This window comes from Trachinotus anak, unplaced genomic scaffold (genome assembly GCF_046630095.1).
Source record: "Trachinotus anak isolate AG129_WGS33_773 ecotype Australia unplaced genomic scaffold, CSIRO_AGI_Tana_v1 ptg000014l, whole genome shotgun sequence".
Taxonomy (NCBI): Eukaryota; Metazoa; Chordata; class Actinopteri; order Carangiformes; family Carangidae; genus Trachinotus; species Trachinotus anak.
The window spans coordinates 4,748,005-4,768,184 of NW_027273865.1; the positions used below are offsets into that span (position 1 = coordinate 4,748,005).

The 20,180-nt window shown below is 39.5% G+C and overlaps 1 protein-coding gene across 1 annotated transcript; it reads right to left on the minus strand.

Annotated features, from left to right (window-relative positions):
* Positions 1-4,026: 4,026 nt before the first annotated feature.
* On the minus strand, positions 4,027-20,107 carry sae1 (SUMO1 activating enzyme subunit 1). Its single transcript, XM_071495883.1, has 9 exons — positions 19,660-20,107; positions 18,830-18,941; positions 18,093-18,266; positions 14,062-14,207; positions 13,004-13,103; positions 12,197-12,302; positions 7,138-7,282; positions 6,066-6,135; positions 4,027-4,340 (listed from the first exon to the last, which is right to left on the minus strand). Exons 1-9 carry the CDS (start codon positions 19,758-19,760, stop codon positions 4,248-4,250), a joined length of 1,047 nt encoding a protein of 348 aa, XP_071351984.1. The 5' UTR covers positions 19,761-20,107; the 3' UTR covers positions 4,027-4,247.
* Positions 20,108-20,180: the final 73 nt, after the last annotated feature.

Genomic DNA, 20,180 nt, shown 5'->3' on the forward strand with positions numbered 1-20,180 from the left:
CACACACAGATGCACCACAAGTGTTTACAATGATGGTCAACATTACAATCTGGTTCAGACATCAAAATACTTACATCAGTACATGTTTTGATGCTTTTAAAGCGGCCTTGAATAACCCTTGCATTGCATAGTGGATACGGTGTTATTAGATCATTTATTCATGCTCTTGGGAATAAGGGTCAACCCCACATCGAGAGCAAATTTTACACACATAATGTTGTTCCAGCAGCAGGAATGTATCAGGGGAACAGGAGTCCTGAGTTTCCCTTTCACATTTATTTGATCAATTAAAGTCGTTTTTTTTTGTGTTTTTTTTTTAATAAAAACATATTTCTGTGACTCTCTGATTATCCTCATCTGACTGGCTTTGGATTTGGCTGAGGACTTAAAGCACTGACCATATACTTTATATTACACACATTACATGGCCCATCTTTCTCTCCTCCCTCATTTCCTGCCATCTCTCTACTATCTACCACTGTATCTATGTAACTGTCTAATAACCAGTGGTGAGAGAAGTATTCAGAGCTGTTACTCAAAGAGTAGAAATATGGATGGATTTACTTCATTATAGGTAACAGCAATGAAAATATACCTTAAATAAAAGTAGGTAAGTATTATCAGAAAAATGTATAAGTATCAAGACTAAGTGCTCCTAAGTGAGTATGAGTGTACATATTATACTATCACTACCTTAAATTATATTATTGTGTTATTATTACTGATGCATAAATGTACATAGTTGTACTAATTTGAACTACTCTCTATACTGTTGGGCAGTTTAATCTGTATTAGTGGATCCGACTTTATAAAATAATCTCATTTTTTCTATGTAAAATCATGATAAGCTAAGTAACTAATAATTGAAGTTGTGAAGAAAATTAAGTGGAGTAACAAGTACAATAATTCCATATGAAATGCAGCAGAGTAGACGTACAAAATACATCAAGATTTCTGCTTCTGAAGACAAAAAATAAGATAAAATAAATCCCTGAAATTCCCAAGGAATAGAGTTTAGCACTTGAACTAATTCCCTCCTCTTTAACTGTAATGAATTCTCAGATTCAGTGATGGATTTTTCAGTTATTGTTTTTAAACTACTCTTTAGAGCTGAAACAATTAATCATTAATTGATTAATCTATTAAATGTATCAGTTATTTGTTTCAAATATTCATTGCCTCCTCATGTGTGGGGATTTGATGATTGTCTTTGTCATAAACAATGGTAAGTTTAATATCCTGGGCTTTTACACTGTTGGTTGAATAGAACAAGCTACTCAAGGATGTCACAATGTGTTGTGGAATATTATAACAAGGATATTTCACAATTTTCTGACACATATGAGATGAGAATTTAATGAATCAATCAAGAAAATAATCAGCAGAGAAGTCAATATTGAAAATAATTGGTAGGTGCAGCCCTACCAATCTTTACTTGATAAACAAAGAAAAGAATTCACCATTTCATACAGAATCTGAAGGACCTCTCTCTCTCTCACACACACACACACACACACACACACACACACACACACACTTGTCTGTTTCTGAGTGAACACACAGCATCAGGGCAAGATATCCTCAGTTAAACTCCTCTGCAGAATGAGCCAATTGGTCAGCCCTGAGAACAAATTCAGCGATTGGATTGGCTGCAACAGCAGGCGGTTGGTGTTTGCTGCTAAGTGGAGGCCGAAACACAGAGTGACCACACAACAGGGGCACTGAGTGAGTGTGTGTGTGTGTGTGTTGGAGTGAGAGCATAAGAACAAGAGAGAAGGAGAGAAAAATGAGAGAAGAAAGAGAAAGAAATGGATGCAGAGAAAGAGATGAAGTCAGCATGAAGTCTTGGGTGCATGTCGAGTGGAGTGAATGTGTGTGTTAGCAGATAAGACTTTAGGTTTAATTAAAGGGGCAGAATGAGCTTAAAGGGACGTTCCATAATTAATCTCCTTTCCTAATCCCAGGAAAAGAGCAGTGGCACTTTCATTCAAAGCTCTGCTTGTTTTGGTGCTCTGCAGTCCTCAATCAGCTGCAAACACCACACCACTCAAAGCATTTTCCAGCCAGCTTCTTCCTCATTCTTTTCTATTCTCTCTCTTCTCAATCCCTCTCTGGGTTGAACTGACTGTGAACCACATCTGTGTCTGGACCAAGTCCTGTCTTAACTGTCACTCATTTCTGCAGCAGCAAGCACAGGCAGCACAAGCAGAAAAATAAATATAATTCATAATCATAATGTAAGATTTATAATAAGCTAATATAATTTCAGGATATTTATCATTTGATTGATTGAGACTGATTGATGCTACCTAATGCAAAAATGACTGAATGCACACTGTGATCTTCTGTGGTTTTTTGGGTGGAGCAACAAAAAACAAAGTTCCTCAGTCAACACAAAATGAAAAGCTTCTGGTTTCCTTTCATTAGCACAGACTCAGTGTTGACCTCCTTCTTAAGAATGTGACCAATAGTTGTTCCTAAAAATTAAAGAGTCAAATCTCGACACTCATGGCCAGAAGCGGTAAGTCCCTCTCCATCTTCTTAAAGTAAAAATCTATTATCACTGAAATCTCCCCTCAGAGGATGTGTGTCACATACAGTATCTATTCTTCACTTCACACAACAAACTCTACTGAACTAAATGCTTTAAAAAGTTGGGAACTAGATCTGGTGTTTGCAAAAGAATCAGTCGAGAGTCAGTCTGGGAAAATATATCTGTACCTCATCTAAAAATTTAAATCACTAATAAATTGTGAAGAATCTATTTTTTGGCTATTATGAAATTCAAATTCAAAAGCTAGAAATGTGGAGACATGCTGCTGGAGCGATTAATGGCATTGCTCACCACAGAAATTCTCCTTTTCCTTCTGTGTTCTGTCAACTTTTAATATTCAGCTTTTGAATTTAGATTGAATTTTCAGGTGAGCAGCAGAGTGAATCAGCACCTGCGCTGCTTTCAGACCAGCTGCCACTGCTGCTGCACACTACATGCAGCAGTCAACACTTGCCGAGTTTCAACTGCATCACAATAAATCTCACTTTTTTTCTAAGACACGTCTCTGCAGTTCAGGTTCCACAGGTCTCGAGGGTGAAACAGGTTTAACCACCAACCACTCACACTGACGTCAGACATGGGACCACACTGCTGGTTTTCCCCCTGTGATGCTGTTATTGCAGCCTTATTTGTGAGGACAGGAAAGGAAATGCTTTGAGTTTGCCTTCAGGACAAACTCAAAGCATTTCCTCATTTGAATGTCTGCCCCCACCCTTCCCTATGATTCTGCTGCATGCTGCACAGTCACTGAGACACCATGCAGCCTTGTTTGGTTTGATGAGTCACGCGCCAGGTGGGGAGAGATTCTTACCAAATACAGTCACACACTCTGCCAGACATCATGTGACTATCTATTGTCTTTCCCCATGAGATCCACCACTGAGATTCTTGACAGCACAAGTTTGATTTAATCACTTCAACCCAAAAACTTCTCCTTAGGAAGGTTTAACATGTTTAACTTTTCATTGTGTGTATCTGTTATGTATTTAAAAGCCGCCATTTTTTATGGCTCCAAGTTTATGTCAAATGGAAAATTAACCATGTTTTTCTTATGTTTTCTTATGTTTTTTTCTTCTAGACAGATTAGATTGTAATCCACCATGACATGTCTGACATCTTTGGAAACTTTGAACCAACACTATAATATAAGATGAAGTTCTTGACGCTGCTTATTTGCACAGCATGAGTTTGTAGTGGTGTAAATGACACAAGGGTCTGTGGGGATGAACAGGTTAAAAATGTATATTATTTCCTGAACTTCCGTTAGATTAAATTGGATTGTTCTTATTTGCAATGTTTTATTTTCAGAAAATACCAAGCATAGTATATGAATGCAGCAAAGTAAGATAGTGGTAAATTTTATGACTATAAATGGGCAGATATTAGAGGGATGGATCATCATTAAAATCTTCAGCCATAAAACAACACTGTTGTTAGGTTTCATAAATCCAGAGACCTGAGACCTGAGAATTCTTTTACTACACAATGTTTTATTAGCAAATGTAAAAAAATCTCACTGTCTGCTCAAGAAAGTGTTTGAGTGACAATGGATAAAATGACAAAACAACAGAGGAACAACAGATGGATTTTATGACTAGTGGAGAAAATACTGGTATAAATAATCTGACTGAACAGGAAGAATTTTGCTGGGCTTGTATTTGTGTGTAAAACTGTGCACAGGTGCAGCAGGTGTTTAGTTTGGTCCAAAGTAGTCGACCACGCCGTTGCCTTTACGACCATCGAAGAAGAAGAAGTTCCGGTGAGGAGGGTCTCTCTGGGACAGAGCCTGAAGCCACAGACACAGAGAGGAAGGGAAACAGCAATGAGATTTTCCAGTGTTCATTTTGTGAAATTTTACACTTGTTTGGGGTTTTTCATAGAGAAATCACAGGCTATGAAATATAATCCTACAAACTTCTTCTTATTATTATTAAATTCTTTACCACAAAATATTCTGGCAGGTGAAAGTGTCATGGTGACTAAGTGAATTTGCCAACCAGTTTGACCAGTTCTAAGTTTTCCATGTTATTATGGCCTGCAGGCCCACACAGCACCTGCCTGCCACACTTAAAGGTCGTCAGTGGTTCAGAGTTCAGTTTGTGTGTGTGAGTGAAATCTGTCAGATTCACCCGGCCAGACGTCAGCCAGTTGCAGTGGGTTTCATCATCATCATCATCATCATCATCACAGAGACGGCAGGTTGGCCTTGTGCCAATATAATGCAGTCTGACTACGAACTCTCAGCCCCCTCCCTCCCTCCTTTCCTCCTCCCCCCCTCTCTCTCTCTCTCACACACACACACACACATACTGACCTGAACTCCTCTGTTAACCCCAGACTGAGGACACCATTCTCCAGACTGTTTTCTAATCTTGTCAGTGTTGTAAGTGAAATCTGATTCAGGTCACGCACTGAGACAACAGCCCATTTTCTCTGTATTTTTGTGTCAGACTTTGTACATTAAATAATGATACTGTTTTTATCTATGAGATTAATTCTAATGACCCTAACAAGCTTAGTTACCATACTCAATCTGTGGATCCCATCAGAGGAAACTAGTGAACTCAATGACTTTCCAAAGTCCAAACAAACTCAGGACCTTGTCAGTTCAAGGATTCATGGTGAAACCACAAAGAAACCAAGGACGGGATCATTGATTGGTCCATCAGTGGCTGGATGTTCACAAACCTTAAGATGATGCATGTTATCACAGTCTGGGCATTTTTAGAAAAAGCTGTTGTGATTACCCTGAAGGGTTAAAACAATACTCTGTGTCACAGGAGGCATACACATTATTATCAGTGGTCTTTGTCTTCATATATTTATTGATATATCGATATTCATTTTATTCATGTACATTTATCTTTTCTAATAAATAATTCAATTCCAGTGAATTTCACAGTTCAAAATTTTATATTGTTTTTTGCGCTGGCCCTGAGGTGACTCAACGCATCGCACCTTAAGAAAACACATGGGACACTAAAGTGATGAACCCGGCTGGGACGCACTTGTTCACCGATTTGTGACTTTTGAACAAGTGCACATGGATGTATTGTGATAAATTAATTATAATGCATCCATGCATTTTCACTCTCAAGCATTACCAAAAGGTCCACTGGGGTCAGGCTCTAAACTGTAGTGAGGACTGTGTGTTAGTGTGACTGTTCAGTCATATTTTTCCAGTGGATTTCATACTAATGCTCCTATTATGGCCTTTATCTTAAAATGTCAATGAGTTTATTATGTTGTTGAGCCTGAGCAGCGTATGAATCACTTCTCCTGATGAGAGGCTGCTGCCAGAGCGTCACACCACGCTTCGCTGTGGTCACAGTGAAAAATCACAGTTACTGCTGTTTCTCTGGATCTGACCCAGAACCAGCTGAGTTGCCACCTGTCAGCTGACTGACTCCCTCACACACACCAGACTGGTCATCTTTATCGTTTACTACAGCACAGTGTAAATGCATCAGAGACAACAACATTAACCCATTCCTAACGTTTACATGCTTACCTTGACGACTTCCTGTCCTAGAACTCCTCCCATCACAGCGCACACTGGGGACATCTCAGAGAAGCAGTAGCTGAGGACAGACATGGAGCAGTGTGATTAAACAGAAAGTGTGATGCTAAGGAAGTAACAACAACTAAAGAAAGTTACAGAGCCACTAAAATCTCCGTCTGGGACGCTGTCTGAAATTGTTTGTGAGCTGATTCTGGTGACACCACCGTTATTGTGGGGACGCAGCTGAACCAAATGATTCTTCACTGACAGTAGGAGCAGGAATGTTTGGGTTAATAAACATACAGATGGTGTTAATGTGGAACTTATTCAGTCTCCAAACACTAGTGTCAAACACAGACACAGGAGAACATACTGCTTTTGTCCAGCCTCCACAGTGTGGATGTCAAAGTGTAGTGACTCACTTAGCTTATGATTGATGATGATCGACAAACCAGCTGTAGCTGTATTGCAATAAGATGAAATACAATCAGTTCATAAAAACCTAACACGTAAAGTTGTAAAAGTGGAACAGTAGCCAGGAAACACAAGTAATGAACAGACAGCTCGTGAGAACCTCCTGGCTAACAGCCGCTCTGTCTTCATCAGTCCTTGGTTGGAAAGTTTGCATTACATGTTTTTCAGAGTTGAAGCTTCTTGTTGCAGCGGCTGATGACAGCTGTGAGTGTGATTTTGGTGATTTGCAGGTGAAAAGACATCAAGCATCTATTAAAACTGGACAACATGTCAATGAAAGATTTATTTCAGCACTGGGGCAGCTGGGTTATTAGGACACATACATGGTGTATCGTGTTTTTCGGTACTGAGAAACCCACCAACCCAGCCCCGTGCACACCACCGGGTGTGTATAGGGTCACAGCAAATTAATGAATTATAAGAAATATCTTTACATTAAAAGGTAAGGACACCTGCAACAGGACAAACTGATGTTATAGGTGTGGGTGAATGTTTCTGGATGCTCCTGTCAACCTTAAGCTTCCACTGCCTGCGTGAGTGAATTATCCACTGAGTATCTACGGTGTGTAAAATTAAAGTCACATGACATGTTAAAGACACTTTGTACCTGATGAAGTCATCATTCAGGAGGTCACTGCTGACTCCCAAGGCCTCGAGGACGTCATCGCGAATCTGTCTCAGGAGCTGACTGTCTCCTGCGAAGGACTGTGGGTCGGGGTCGCGGCCCTTGTCTGTGCGAAACTTCAACAGAACTACGGGGAAGAAAGGAGAGCATGAAATGGGAAAAACAAACAGAGGGAAAGAATTGACAGTTGAGGAGCTGGAAACAAGTTTAAACCATTTTTCTAAAGCAATATTTTCCATATAATGTATTGCACTATTGCCATTTCAATGCCATTTAATTTCATTATGCTTTCAAGTGACTTCCACAGTGAATTATCATCTTATGGAAAGACAACATCTCATCTTGACTGCTGCTCCCTTTGAAACAGGATAAGATGGGTATGTGGTTGCACCATCAACCATTTCATCCGATTAGGCTTACGTTTCCCCACATCAAGTCAAAAGCGTGAACACACAGCGTGATGCACACATACACCTGCACGTGCTCAGCAAGGAAATATTAGGGTGGAAAAAAAAACACTCCTTCCTGCCTATGAGAGTCAGCTTCAGGACTGAATGAGAAATTAAAAATCAGAGGTGTGCACTTTATTTGGTCACGAGCAATATTTCAAACAGTAACTGGCTCTTTTGCAACTGCACCACCCAGGCACTAACATCAACACTTCGCCCCCATATTTCCTGTTCGTCCATTAACTTAAACCACATAAGGAAGTCAGGTCCTCCCACGGCCATTTCCACCAGCATCACTCTCTCTCACACACACACACACACACACACACACACACACACACACACACACACACACACACACACAGTAGTAGCGATGAATCATTTTGGCACTTCAGCTCTGCCCTTTATCAGAGAAACTTTGTTAGTAGAAAGTTAAAGAGTGGCACAAACGGCATCACTGTCAGGTTGGCGCCAGGCAGGAAATCAAACAGAATTTCATCACAGAATATAATAATGTGCACAAGGATGGAACAACGATAGTATCTGTAAACCTACTCATGTAGATTAGAGGCAAAGGGAAATATTCTTATTGGTCCTTTATGTTGAAACCTGCATATGAAGGTCAAATACAGTCAAATACAATGGAGAGCTGGTAGGAGAATATCTCAGTTTGTCAAAGTGAGACGTGCTTTCGAGTGGGGTTTATTTCATCCTTTATTTTTTATGAACTGTAATAATGAAGAATTTTTATGATATTTCTGTTTTGTCCAAATATTCATAGATGTGTGTACAAGTTGACTTTCCTCTTGTTGCTGTGTCTAGTCAGACTACCTTTATATTAAAAAAGGGAATCAAAGATCAAAGATGCTAATATAAGCAAACACACACAGACACACACCCAGCCCGCGGTTCAGATCACCCGACTGTTCCTAGTGAGACAGGAAGCAGTTGTAACAGAGGAAGAGCCACTTCCTCATCGGTCGCCCAAAAAAACAACCGCTAGATCCAATTATAGACACAGCGGAGGAATAATAACCCTACCTCCTGTCTTGCATTCATTAAATAAAAATTTAAAATTAAAAAAAACAACAAAAACAACCAGACGGTGTTTCCACTCAGACATTAGTGTGAAACGCAGGAGACTGAAAACAAGGCAAGGCCACAGCGGGTAGGTGGGTTTCAGAGTGGGTGGTTATTAGACTGAAGAGCCGACGTCTGGCACAAACCTAAGATTAACCAGCCAAGATGTTCAGAATCAAAACATACACGCAAACGATGCCTGACTGAAAAACAAACAGGCTGTGTAGTAAACAGATGCACCACACAACCACTGTCACATGACTGCGTCTGACCGGTCAACGTCTGTCAAATAAAGAGGCGTTTCAAATAAATGTCGTCCATCAGCCGCTCAGTGTTGTTCACATCAGATGTGATTTTAAACAAAAGTCAGCTTTGTGTGTGTGTGTGTGTGTGTGTGTGTGTGTGTGTGTGTGTGTGTGTGTGTGTGAGAGTAATGAAACCTGCCTCATCAGTGTTTGTGCGCTGCTAACCTGCCTCAGTGAGTTTCATCTATCTGGTTTTCTGGAGAATCAGTGTCACGTTATGAGCTTGGATTATGTTTAAAAGACGTGCACACCCTGAAATAATAAATTCAATGAAACCTATTATGTGAAAAATATTAGCTACTGTGAGATTTTCTAGTATACGTTATATACTTTATTGGTAAAAGCCTAAATGAGCCTCTGTGAAAGTGAACACAGAGAAAATAATGACATCACTGAGATGATTTGTTTTTGTGGCATTTTTACTGTTGTTTTACTGTTGTTTGTTTCTGTTGTTATTTTCTTGTCACCTTTGTTATTGATTTTAATTTACATTATTGTTTTGAATTATGATGCATAGACTCCAGGAAGAGTAGGTGGTAGTGGTTAATGGGGATCCAAATAAATAAAAAAAAGCTTATATAATTAACTGATGTTTTTCATTTCAGTCAATATGAGTTTTTGTGAAAGACTTCTATCTGTGCTTAATGCTTTTTAGACATGAAATGATTCATGTTTTTAATGAATACACAGTCACATGTATTGTATGTGTGATGTTGTGAGCACCCATCACGAAAACAGTGATGCAGTAAAGGTCTGACAGCTCTAGATGAACTATAGTGTGAAAAGAAAGAGGACTGAGGCCCCATCAGACCTGAAGTGGACCAGAAAGAGAACCGAGTCCTGAATGAACTCACAATGGGAACACAAAAAGAACTGAGTCTCTTTTCTGTTGGTCCACTTTAACAGGACTGAGTTTGGTTTTGTTTCAAAAAGAATAAATGTGAAAACACCCTAATATTCTGTCACATATAACTTCCTCTCTGAGTGATCATTTTTATCATTAAATCTAGCCTAAATCACAGCTCAGTCTTCGCCTTTAACTTTGAGTTTGGTGATCTTGATAGATGTTGTGGTTATGAAATCAGGATTTTAGCAGCAGCAGAGCAGCAGCTTGAAGTGACTGTTGGTAAACATACATAGTCTAAAATGAGCCACGTTTCAGTCACTATTTCAAACTTGTGCCATTGTCTGACAACAGAAACAGAAAAACATGTAAATGAGAACAGCTCCATTGTGAATTCAGCTGTATTAAAGTACTGTATATGTGAGCACAGAGAGGAGGAGAGAAGAAAACAGATAAAGAGCTGAAACCGGCTGACACCAGGCAGAATGCAAATTGCCTACGATGCGGTCCAGCCATATGCTAGGTTTTGACTTAGTCTTGTTTAATTTGCGCTGCCTGAGTGGAGGGTCAATGCATAAAAGATAAACTATTTGTAGTTTTTTTTAAATTTTCAATCTAACTCTCATTAGTTAACAACTTCTTAAATACTGAATGATTTTTGTAATCTAAACATGTTGCACTATCGTCATATGCTGCCATTTTTGTCGGATCTACTTTTTGCAAAGAAATCCTGATTAGTGAGGAATAATATAAATTCTATATGATCTTTGAATATCATATTAACCTTCAGAACAGCACTGTTCCCTTTAATATCTGTGACCTGCTTCCTGCCGAAGCTGAATTTAATTTTCATTATTTTCTGCATCTACACACAGGTGAATGTGTCAGAATTCACAAGTGTGCACACAATAACCATTTCTGGTTACTTCCTGTTGCTATATGCTTGTTGTCATGCGGTGTAGGTGTCGGGCTGTTCTCTGTTCTACGCTCAGTGCACATGACTGGCCATGGACAGCCTGTGATGGAAACTAGCATGAAGTGTTTGGGGATGGTGCAGGGCCAGGTGACAGGAGGGACAATAACAACTCTAAAGAGAAGGTCATCAGACACCGTAAATAACCCGAAAAACAGGAAGGTGCAATTTAGATTTATTTAAAGGGTCAAAATGTTCCTTAGGGTGACGGTTCCTAAACATTTGACAGGCTTTTGATTCATGTGCACCTCAGCGTTTCTTACCAAATCACTGAGTGGATTTTTATAAAAGTCTTAATGTGACTTGCCTTGTTTTTGTTGTTTACTCGGTTTTTGTTGTTTACTTTGTTTTCATTGTTTAATTTTTCTTTTCAGACATGACTGCTGTCTCTTGGCCGAGGCTGACATTTAACATTTCGCCCTGTCAGGGATGACATTAAACAAACTTTATGGACGCTGATTTCCACGCATGTGCAGTGACAGCTCATTGGAACCAATATGTGTTTCAGTCTCACTGCAAGGTTCCTACGCATTTTCAGTTTCTAATTTCTATACTTTTTTAGACCTCTCAGGATTCCTTGTGATATTTCATCAACTCTCTGTATGGAAATTCTGTTTGTCTGCTGCCTCCCACACAGAAATTCAGAGGACATCTTGGGTACTTTACCACTCAAGTGAGTTGTGAAATGATCACACAATAAAATGTGAATGCATAGTTTCACAACAAATACGACTTCCTTACAAAATATTCCTTAAGCCTAAAAAGACTGAAGTTCTTGAGAAAAAACAACAATGCTTTGTAATTTTAAAGCATGAAATTTGTCAAATTGAAAGAAAATACTGCAACAATTCAACAACATGTCAAGAACTAAACAACTGACAGACTTCGATGTCAAAATGTCTTAAATCCATAAAATCAACTTTCTAAGGTCGCAGCTACTTATTATCTGCATTGTGTATTAGCCTGTAGTACGGTAGCTATTTTTTTCACTTAATTGATCGACTGCTTAAAATGTAAATAATAATGTAATAAATTAACACGTCACCTGGAACTTCAAGGACAAAAATGTAACTTCCAAACAACAACCTTTTATTTTATATGTTGGGTCATTAGTTCACATTAATCTGCTGGTTTGGTAAATATATCACTGCTGAAAACATCAATAAAGACTATAGTGAAAAAGAATCTGTAAATAATAAAATAATGTCCATCAGCAGATCTTAAAATTATGAAATTAGGTTATTGTTTCTGACAAATATTTTAAAAAAACCCCAAAAGGTTTTGAATTTAAAATGATAAAAGTCAAAGGAAAAAAGTTAATTTTCCCAACCTGCTACCACTAAACCCTGTGTACTTTTACTTGCTCGAATGAAGTGACACTTTAAAGTACCGTGAAGCAGGAAGTAGTCCACCGGTGTTCGCTTCAGACCGGCTTTGGCCTTCTCACTTGTCCAGTCGACCTCCAGAGCCTCCTTCAGAGCGCAGAAACTCACCGTCTGATTGATTGGAGATTTAAAAAAAATAAATTTTAATTTATCAGACAAACATGAAGCAATGTCTGGCAATATTTGAATTAGGGAAAACAATTTATTTGGATTTACTTGGCTTTGTGGTCATAAATGTAAAAAAAAAGTTCACATTTGAGAAAAATTAGACTCGTCTTTGTTTTGTTTTGTTTTAGACAAAAACCCTGATTCTTTTTTTTTTTTTTGCCAGGATAATTTTTCTAAGTTTTTGGGGTTTTTTTTTTTCATCACCCTGAGAGACATGTGAATATTTTTTTTTTATCCTGCCAAAAAAAAAAAATCACTTTCTTTTTAGGGATTCTGTAGTTTTAGAGGAAATTGCAAATATTTTAAGACATTTATTAAATAGACAAAGTGCTTTCAAACTGGTTAGAAACAAAAAAAGTAACATCGAAGGAGGATCGTTTTCATTTCACGACTTGTGAGAAGAAGATGAGAGAATCAGACCTCACAGATGATCAGAAGTGTTTTGACGATGTTTTTCCAGTTTGTGTAATTTTCTCAAAATTTTCCACTTCTCTAATGTTAACATTCTCAGTTGAGTACCCCCCAACCCTCTATTCAAAGGAAGTCATCTTAATACTATTGTTTCATGGAGCTAAATGGTTGTGTAGCTGGTAGGATAAAATAGAAAACCATCTGGCAGAGAAATATGGACTTCATTCACCGACCTTTTTCACCATGGTGGTCTCGTTAGGGTCAACTTTGGCTTTCTTTGCCTCTGGGCCGTCGTTAGAGTCTCCAGTCGGTTTCACTACTTTAGGTTTCTCCCTAAAGAGAGAGAGTGAAGAGAAGTTATCCTATATTATCAGTTCACTCATTCATGCTGTTGTGGACCTGACAGCAGGAAAAAGTGTGACGTTGTTTGACCAGAGGAAAGTTCCACCTGTAATATAACATGAAGCTGCTTTGTGACTGTAACTGAAATTCAAAAAATTTAAATCAGAGCTGAGAGTCTGCAACACTAACACTAGACTGTGGAGCTGAGTGAGTGACATACTGATCACCAACCAGTTAAGTTGCAATTTAAATCCCTGTGTGTCCAGACTGGGCCAATAAAGCTGATTCTGACAGAAAACAAGTTGCAGCCGTGACAAAGCTTCAAATATGGATTTTGTTTCAAGGTTGGCAATCAACATTAGTGTCATCAATGCCAGTGTTTCCCACAGTCTGACTATGGCAGACGGGTCAGGTTTTTGCAGAACATTTGACCTCTGACCTTTTGGATATGCAATGTCATCACTTCATCAATTTGTTCTATTGGACATTTGTGTGAGATTTTGTCCTAATTATAATAATTAGCGCATTAATTATTAATTAGGTATGGCCAAAAACGTGTTTTGTGAGGTCACATTTATCTTGACCTTTGACCACCAAATTCTAATCAGATCATTCTTGTGTCCAAGTGGACGTCTGTGCCAGATGTGATGAAACTCCATCCGGACTTTCCTAACATATTTTGTCCACAAGAATGGGACATGAGGTCACAGTGACCTTGACCTTTGACCTATGGCCACCAAAATAAAGTCAGTTCATCCTTGAGTCCAAATGAATGCGTGTGTCAAATCTGAAGAAATTCCCTCACAGTGTTACTGAGCTATCACGTTCACGAGAAGGTGATGGACGGACAGACAACCCAAAAACATGACGCCTCCATCCACGGCTTAAAAATGTCACAAATGGACAAATTCATGGCAACTCCACACTCTGAACAGCCGCCCACACTCACTCAACATAGTTGTGTTCCTGTCCGAGGTTGCAGAACATGTAACCATAGTAACCATAGACGTCCCCACAGAAGACCTTGATGTTGCGCTGAGAACAGAGCTGGTCGACCCGCACCATCAGGTCTCTGGAGCAGCCGGTCAGACACACCTGAGGGACACACAAACACAAAGGTGGGAAAGGCAGGAAGGTTATTTCTTTTGAAATAATTGTAGTGCAGAGTTTTAGAGTCTCTGTGTTGGACATGTGTGGTTACTGCAGGGATTAGAACCTGGAGGTTTTGGGACAAAATGACCAAGACTCCTCAACATGTACTGAACATGTTGTTCAGGGCAACGTTACACTGTACAACACTGTAGCAGTACTGCAAAACAATGACTTTCAGCTCAGTAAGTCATAGCTGCTGTTAAGAGTACACTCCACCTAATTTCAATGTCTCCTTTGTCCCAGGAGTCCTGTGATCCAGAGACCCATGTAAATCTGGTCATAGTTGAAGCTTCTGTGACTATGAGTAATTTTCTGTGTCCTAACATCAACAACGTTTTGTTAAACAAGGATTTTCTCAGAGGTGTGAACTTGACAGCTGTGAAACTGCGGGACTGTCAGTGTTAAAGAGACTCCTCTCAAATGAGCCAAATAACCCCAGTGCTACAGTTGTTTATAAGAAACAGAAAGGCTTCTGTGTTTAACAGCCTTCTATAAATATTTGACTCCCTCAGTGTGTGTGCACAGAGGGATGTTCATGGGCCTCTCCCTGTCAATGAGATACAGTTTATGAATTTACTGTAACATTTGTATTTTCGATGCCTTTTTGCAAATTTAATGTCTAAAAATGAAATGAAAATTTGTGAAATTGAGCTTCCACTACATTTGTCTGTCGTTGTCGTCGTCGTCGTCCTCCTCCTCCTCCTCCTCCCTGCTGTTTTGTTCTTGTGCTGTTATTCAACTTATTTACATTCTCATTAACATAACACTAAAACTGCTTGCATTTAATCCCTTAGAGACAGAGACATATTTTACTTCTGAGAAATGGCGGCAAAAAACAGATCATCAGTAACTTTCCGTTTGCTGGATGAAGAACAAAACAACTGAACGCAGGCTGGTCAGCTGCCAAACTGACTGAGGCACACCTACAGCAGCAGCTGAATGACCAAACAAAGCTAAAGCCAACACAGTGACACACTGTACCATGGTAAAACCAGGGTGGGCCTGACTGTAAACAACTGACCGGGGGGCTGGGTCCACCTTATCCTGCTGACCCAGTCCAGCACACCCAAAACCCCTTCAGCTCACTGATAAGACTGATGCTGCACCTTTGGCATCACTGAGTCCCACACAGCAGCAGGCAGACCAGGGTCAAGCTCCCCAGTTGCCAAACACTCTGTACAATAGCTTTAAGTGTCTTGATCTTCATAATACACTCGTATACCTCAGAGAGGCAATAGAGTCGGATCACACCATGTGGAACATATATACAGTCTGAAACCAAATTTATCTGACAAAAAAGCAAAGTGTCTCGGTTTCATCTTTGACACAAAGGCAGCAACTTTAAAAAAAAAGGTGGAACAGCCTGGCGGATATGCAATGAACTCCACCTTTTCCTTCCTAGAAATGATATGAAAGCATCATCTGACCCAGAGCAAGGGTGTGATTAAAGCAGCAGAAAAACAAGGAAGTGATGGGAGGAAAGCAGGAAAACTGGAATCTGCCTTTTAAAAAGGATGACATTAAAGGAAACCTGTGTTGTTCATGAGAATCTCACCATGAGAACCACGTGGTCCTGTTTTCACAGCATATCATCCAAGTGAGAACAATACTGGTTATTTCACATGATACATTTTTGTATTTGTTTTTTATTTGTGCTCCTCACGAGAAAAGGAGGGACAAGTTGCATATCTGTTGGCATTTCGTGACATTATTTATGTGGTATTTTTCTGTTCCTTCGTGGTAATTACTGCAGGAATTTAAAAAATGTCCTGTAAACAAGCAAAGAGAGTGACTGAGAGAATCAGTAGCCAGTCAGCTGTACTCTGCAAGTACCAGATGGACAGTGTGTGTTTTTCTATCGTATTCATCCCTCAGTAATTGGGCCTCTCATATGAAAATTTTGACCACGCTCCAACCGTTCCACTTTAATCACCCTCCATCTTCCCACTGAGCCACGCACAGATACATCTGTGGAAGCAGATAAAAGCAATACGTGTCTACAGCAGAGAGAGAGAGACAGAGAGAGAGACCCCCCTCTGTTTCTCAGTTGTTCTTTTTATCTCTAGTCTTTTAAATTGGCCCGCCTTCTCTTCTCTAGCCCTCTCTTCCTCCCTCCCTTTGTCCTACTAACATCCATCTCATCCCCGTCCTTGCTTCACTTCATCCTACTGCTATCGCCATCATCTTCCTCTCGTCCCACTCTCCATCCTCCTGACCCTCACTTCACACCCCCAGCGGGAGAAAGCTGCCGACAATTCAGACGAGGGAAAAAAATCTCTCTCTTCTGATGGTATTCAAATACACTCTTCCCTTCAGTGGTGATAAGACTGAGATCTTGTGAGTGTATAAAGCTGCCTGTGGAAATTACTGAAGCAACTTTTACTGTGTCACCGAAACAATTGTATCAGCCATTTATTGCTCAGCTAATATAATATAAAAATATAATATATAAAATATACTCTAAATGTTGGTTAGAGTATATTGTTCCAGTTATGTTGAACCATGGGTTTATCCAGAGGGAATTTAATTCCTACCACACCGAATGAAAATGTTCCCCCTGGATTCAAAGGCTGACCTCAGATATGTAAGAAAATAATAATAAATAATTTAGCTAATTTTCAATTTTACATGAGTCAGGTGATACAATCAGAAAATTCAAGAAGTTCTGGGGTTTTTATCATCTCCTCATGGGGACTCTACTCTCCAGCACACAGTATCTGAAATACAGTGACGACACTCTTAAAGCCGAATTTAAATTTGAATGGTATTTAAGGATCATGTTCACATCCATACTGGCTCAACAGTGTGGGAGATGTAGCCCTTCTTCTACACAATCCCTCAACTTTTGAACAGTGCAGCGGGACAATGTAAGGGCTGTATTTTCTACACTCTTCACTCAGTATGCAAAGCTAAAAAGATCCTGCCCTTGAACCTGCCAGCTTCATTTTAATTTCACTTCAGTTTTAGATCAAGTGTCCTAAAAGATAGAGCCAATGCAGAAAAATGCATTTTATGTCCAATTATCTCTCTCAAAATGACATTTAATATAATATTATTCAGCTCAGTACTGAATAATAATACTGTAGATGGAAAGCTTTAAAAGTCAACAAGGAGACATTTTTTTTTTAGTATCAACATGACAAAGTACAATTAGTTCTTTTCTCCACCCACTGAGCACTGCTGTGAACCCTGCAGGACCATATAAGGCAAACACAGGTCTTAAACCAGCAACTGTACTCATTACCTAATAAACAGGCTAATTACAGTATATGAAAGAAATTCAAGACAGAATATAACCACTACTATTTCCTGAAGAATGGAGTCAAGCTGACGCCACTGCAGACCCACTTAACAGAAATCAGATTAATGCAGGTGTTTTAGTCCTGGAGCCTGCCGGAGCAACACATGGAGATTTCTGTTGTTCTGTAGTAGTTTCTGCAAAATGGGCCACAGGCGACATCTAGTGGTCACACTGAGTGACACAAGACTGGGTAATGACAATCGTTTGTAGCATCTCAGAGGAAACAATGCTACTGCACAAAGAGTTTTAGAAATACTTATTAACACAAAACAAATTCACACTGTGTATCCACTGGAAACATTTTTCACCTGATGTGTGTTAGAGTGCATTTCTCCATGAGTACGTTTCAACATGTGATTTAAAGAAAATACACATTTGGTGCATTTTAAAGTCACATCATTCAGCTCAGCTCTCAAATGACACATTTATTTGTTGACATTTTAGCATATTTGAATACAGCTGTCCTTCAGTTATCCAGACTACACTTGACTGTCTTGAATAAAGTTTTTTTTTTGTTTTCCACTCACCGCATCGAACTGCAGAAAGAAGTAATCTGGTTTGTCTTCGACTCTTTCTGGGTCGGCGTGGACCTCAACCATTGGGTTGAGGTTCTGCGCTCGCTCCAGAGAGGCCTGCGCCCGATTCTGACCCTGAGCTGTCACCGGAACCAGGAATTGAGCTCGACATGATTCCTCTGACACCTAGTGGACACACAAATAGGGAAGGCATGGCAAAGTGAGGATTGTGTTGTGCTTGATAAGAGTTTCCCTAGAGGCCCTCGCTCTCAAAATGCAGTTTAAGGGTCTGTCTGGATGTGACTTAGCTGAAGATAATTTACACTGTGTATCCACTGGAAAATCTGATCTTCCATTCTATAAATTTGAAATGTATTTCAAATATTTATCAATTATTTAGTTAGACAAGACCACAAAGGGCAAACACATGCATCTACAGATTAATATTTTCTTTAACACTAAATGAAGCCAGAATTAAACTGTTATTGCAATATTTTCACAATAAAAAAAGGTTTCTTTCATCACTGGCTAATGAAAATCATTGAAAGCTATTACTTTGCCACATGCACCATCTACTGGACAAGCATAATACTACAAAGACTTCAGCTGCCACATAGGGCCATCTACCTCTCCATTATTTTTATGGGCAATGGATGTATCAAACCGATGTTTCATGGATAGCTGAAAACAATGATTACTAGATTTAAACTGAAGCCCAAATCCTCTCTGATAATAGCTGGGATGTGTACCTGTTCATGATCTAGCAGAGTGAGTCCTTTAACCCCAGCCAGGATTAGGTTTTTGGCCACTTCAGCCCCGAGACCACCTAAGCCTGCCAGGAGAACACGAGATCCTCGCAACCTGTAAAAAAAAAAACAAAAACAAAAAAACATGCAGATGTTTTTCTATAGGCGACAGACAAAAGAGAATAGTCTACAGACAAAATGTAGACACTGCTTGTCATCTGTTTGATCAGTGCTCACTGGATGCTCTGGAGTGTGATCTTGTGCCGTGTGGATTGTGTTTGTCACAAATTAAATCAACCTTTATTTTAACTGCATATAAGTGCATGTTTATATGTGTCTGTGTGTGTGTGTGTGTGTTTGTGAAGATCGAGGGAAACAACAACATACAGGTAGACCAAAACCAAGTAGTATTGCAAGCGACAGTCAAATCAGAGTTTAAGGGGTTTGTGTATTTCATTAGCATGGAGCATTACACGCGTACTGGGACCATTTACTTTATAAATATGCAACGTGTATATCTAATCGATTGATGTACGGGACTATTGTCCTTAGTCATGTAACTCCAGTTTGAGAAAAAAAAATCCTGGCTGTTTTTATCCCCGCCACAGTACAACCATCTGTGTGGACAATGCAAAAACCACGACTTATGCAAGTATGGATATCGATAATCTCAAGTAAACCCCCACGCTACATGCTCCAATAATAAATAGATCACAAATGCCCGCAATCAAAGTAAAATCAAACACTTTGGTCAAAACCGGTGCTGCAAGAGTGCGACAAGTCAAACCTTCCGCTGCACCGGTTAGCCTGGAAAGCTAGCTAAGCTAACTGACCTCTTCTGGGCATCCAGGCCCCATAGTCGGATCTGTCGGTCGTACTGTGCCGCCTCCTCCTCGCTGATGACCGGGTCCTCCTTCTCGATCATATCGATCATTTCAGTTTACTGTAAAGACGGTAATTTCGGCGTAAAGTGACCGTATTTTGCAGCTTCAAATGTAGATGTTTCAAATGCCGCGACAGTCCCGCTGAATGGGCGCTGCATGATGACGTCAACAGAACGAAACAAAAGATGTATTTTCGCGTTTAAAATATAATTTTGCATATGGCGTTTCTTTGTTACCGTGTTAGTTTTTTGAGTTTGCAGCTTTTTGTAAATATAAACTAACGAAATAATTTGTCGCTGTTGCTGGCTAATACATGTACCGACCATTAAGATTGTCAGAGTAACTTTAAAATCACGAGTATAAACCGTTACCCTTTGTTTTACAATTTTACCTTTATCACACGACGTGTGAAATGGGTTAATTTTCCCCTGGGTTTTGTCTTTTACGAACTATATTACAGCCATTTTTAT

Excerpts from the sequence above, each read along its gene's own strand:
- sae1 (XM_071495883.1), bottom strand. The coding sequence starts at position 19,760 with ATGATCGATATGATCGAGAAGGAGGACCCGGTCATCAGCGAGGAGGAG. Across the intron at positions 13,104-14,061 it reads CAGGAACACAACTATGTTGA|GGAGAAACCTAAAGTAGTGA; the intron begins GTGAGTGTGGGC and ends CTCTCTCTTTAG. Across the intron at positions 4,341-6,065 it reads TAGGACAGGAAGTCGTCAAG|GCTCTGTCCCAGAGAGACCC; the intron begins GTAAGCATGTAA and ends CTGTGGCTTCAG.